The 1,623-nt window shown below is 45.3% G+C and overlaps 1 protein-coding gene across 1 annotated transcript; it reads left to right on the forward strand.

Moving 5' to 3' along the window:
* Positions 1–582: 582 nt before the first annotated feature.
* PPTG_03480 (hypothetical protein) lies at positions 583–1,175 on the forward strand (the record flags this gene model as incomplete). The annotated part of the gene is made up of 3 exons (XM_008896154.1): positions 583–687; positions 767–841; positions 1,122–1,175. The coding sequence occupies 3 exons, from the start codon at positions 583–585 to the stop codon at positions 1,173–1,175; spliced, it is 234 nt and encodes a 77-aa protein (XP_008894402.1).
* Positions 1,176–1,623: the final 448 nt, after the last annotated feature.

A 1,623-nucleotide genomic window follows, 5' to 3' on the forward strand; every position in this document is an offset into this window, starting at 1 on the left:
CCCCCTCCGCTAAGAACGGAGCTAAACTGAGTGGACGGTCCAGGTGGATCAGTTGAGGGCGGGATGGTTGACATCTAATTTGAAGACGTCTGTTTAGATCTAAAAGCGCGCTACAGCAAGTCCACTTTCTCTTCGACGCTTTCAACGACAGAAATCGAAACCTCGTACAGCGCAGACATGGTCGCGCAAGACGTCATCTCCGTCGCTCGACGTTTTCGACAACAAAAGTACATTCGCCTCGCACTACTTCTCTTTGCACTGACGTGTCGACGACCAAGGAAGCCGAGAGTGTCACGGCAGCGTGTTGATGTGGACTATGAAGTCGAGATGTTATTAAATGAAAACATGTTTGAACGGACATTTCGCATGCCTGCGGAAAATTTTAGTCATTTACTGAGGAAAGTTACACCAGCCTTCACTATATTAGAGCGGCACTCAACTAATTCGAGTGGCGAAGCACCTATTTCGCCTTCGATGATGCTAATGACGACGTCGTGATACCTGGCAGGGGGATCATACCTTGATATACGTCGTATGGTTGGCATCAGTGAGCCCTCGTACTATCGTGTGATCGATCTGACAATGGATGCGATTCTTGCTCTTGAGGAGCTTCAGATAACTTTCCCCAATTCGGACTCGGAGAAAGAGGTTGTGATGGAGGCGTTTAAGAACATCAGCAGCGGTGGTGTAATGAGTGGATGCATTGGCTACGTTGATGGTTGGCTTTGTTGTATAAAAACACCAATCCTTGCTGATGCTGGCGAAGTCGGTGTGGGTCGCTACTAAAGTGGCCATTACTCTTGCCCTGGCATTAAAGTACAAGCCGTTTGTGATGCTCAGTGTAGGTTTATTGCAGTCGATACTAGTTTTCCAGGTAGCACCAATGATGCCGTGCATTTCGTGACACTGGTGTCTCCAGGGCACTGAATATGCTTCCTACTGGGATGTACATCATTCGAGACAATTCTTACTCTGTAGGTGAGCATTTACCCACGCCGTTTTCTCGCAAGCTAATGCCGTGCTAGCACGGTGAAGCCCTGGATTTTACATATAAGTGCATGACATGTACCAGAAACTTTAGATTATTATTTTTAATTTTTATCTATATCATTTTATTGTAGTACATGGAGGACCAACTCCGTATTACGCCAGCACCACAGCTAATGAATATCTAGGTGCTAGGATTTCCTGTAGGATGATTGCATGGCCAGAATTCACAGTCGTAACGAGGACCAACTCCGTATTGTGCCAGCACCACAGTTTAAGAAAATATCTAGGTGATTGACCAGAATTCACGGTAGCAAAAGCGAAGCGACCGCAGATCCGGAAGAGATTGAGACGCCCATTGCTCTACCACCAACGAAAAAGATGCGCTAAATGTAGGGGCATCGGACTACCATACGATTGTGTTGTAAATTTCGTTTTTTTTTAGGATCTACGCTGTTTTTAATTTTTTCCTTCTGGAGATGGTAACCATCGGTAGTGCCTCGTTGACTAGATTTGAATTTAGGTTTTTAGATCCACATAAACAAGCTCACTTTGCATATACGTAACGGTTTAAGCACATATACTTTGTGCACCAGCTAAATGTCGATCGATGTGATCGAGTCATTGCGAACGGAA

This window comes from Phytophthora parasitica (genome assembly GCF_000247585.1).
Source record: "Phytophthora parasitica INRA-310 unplaced genomic scaffold supercont2.4, whole genome shotgun sequence".
NCBI classification, from domain to species: Eukaryota; Oomycota; class Peronosporomycetes; order Peronosporales; family Peronosporaceae; genus Phytophthora; species Phytophthora nicotianae.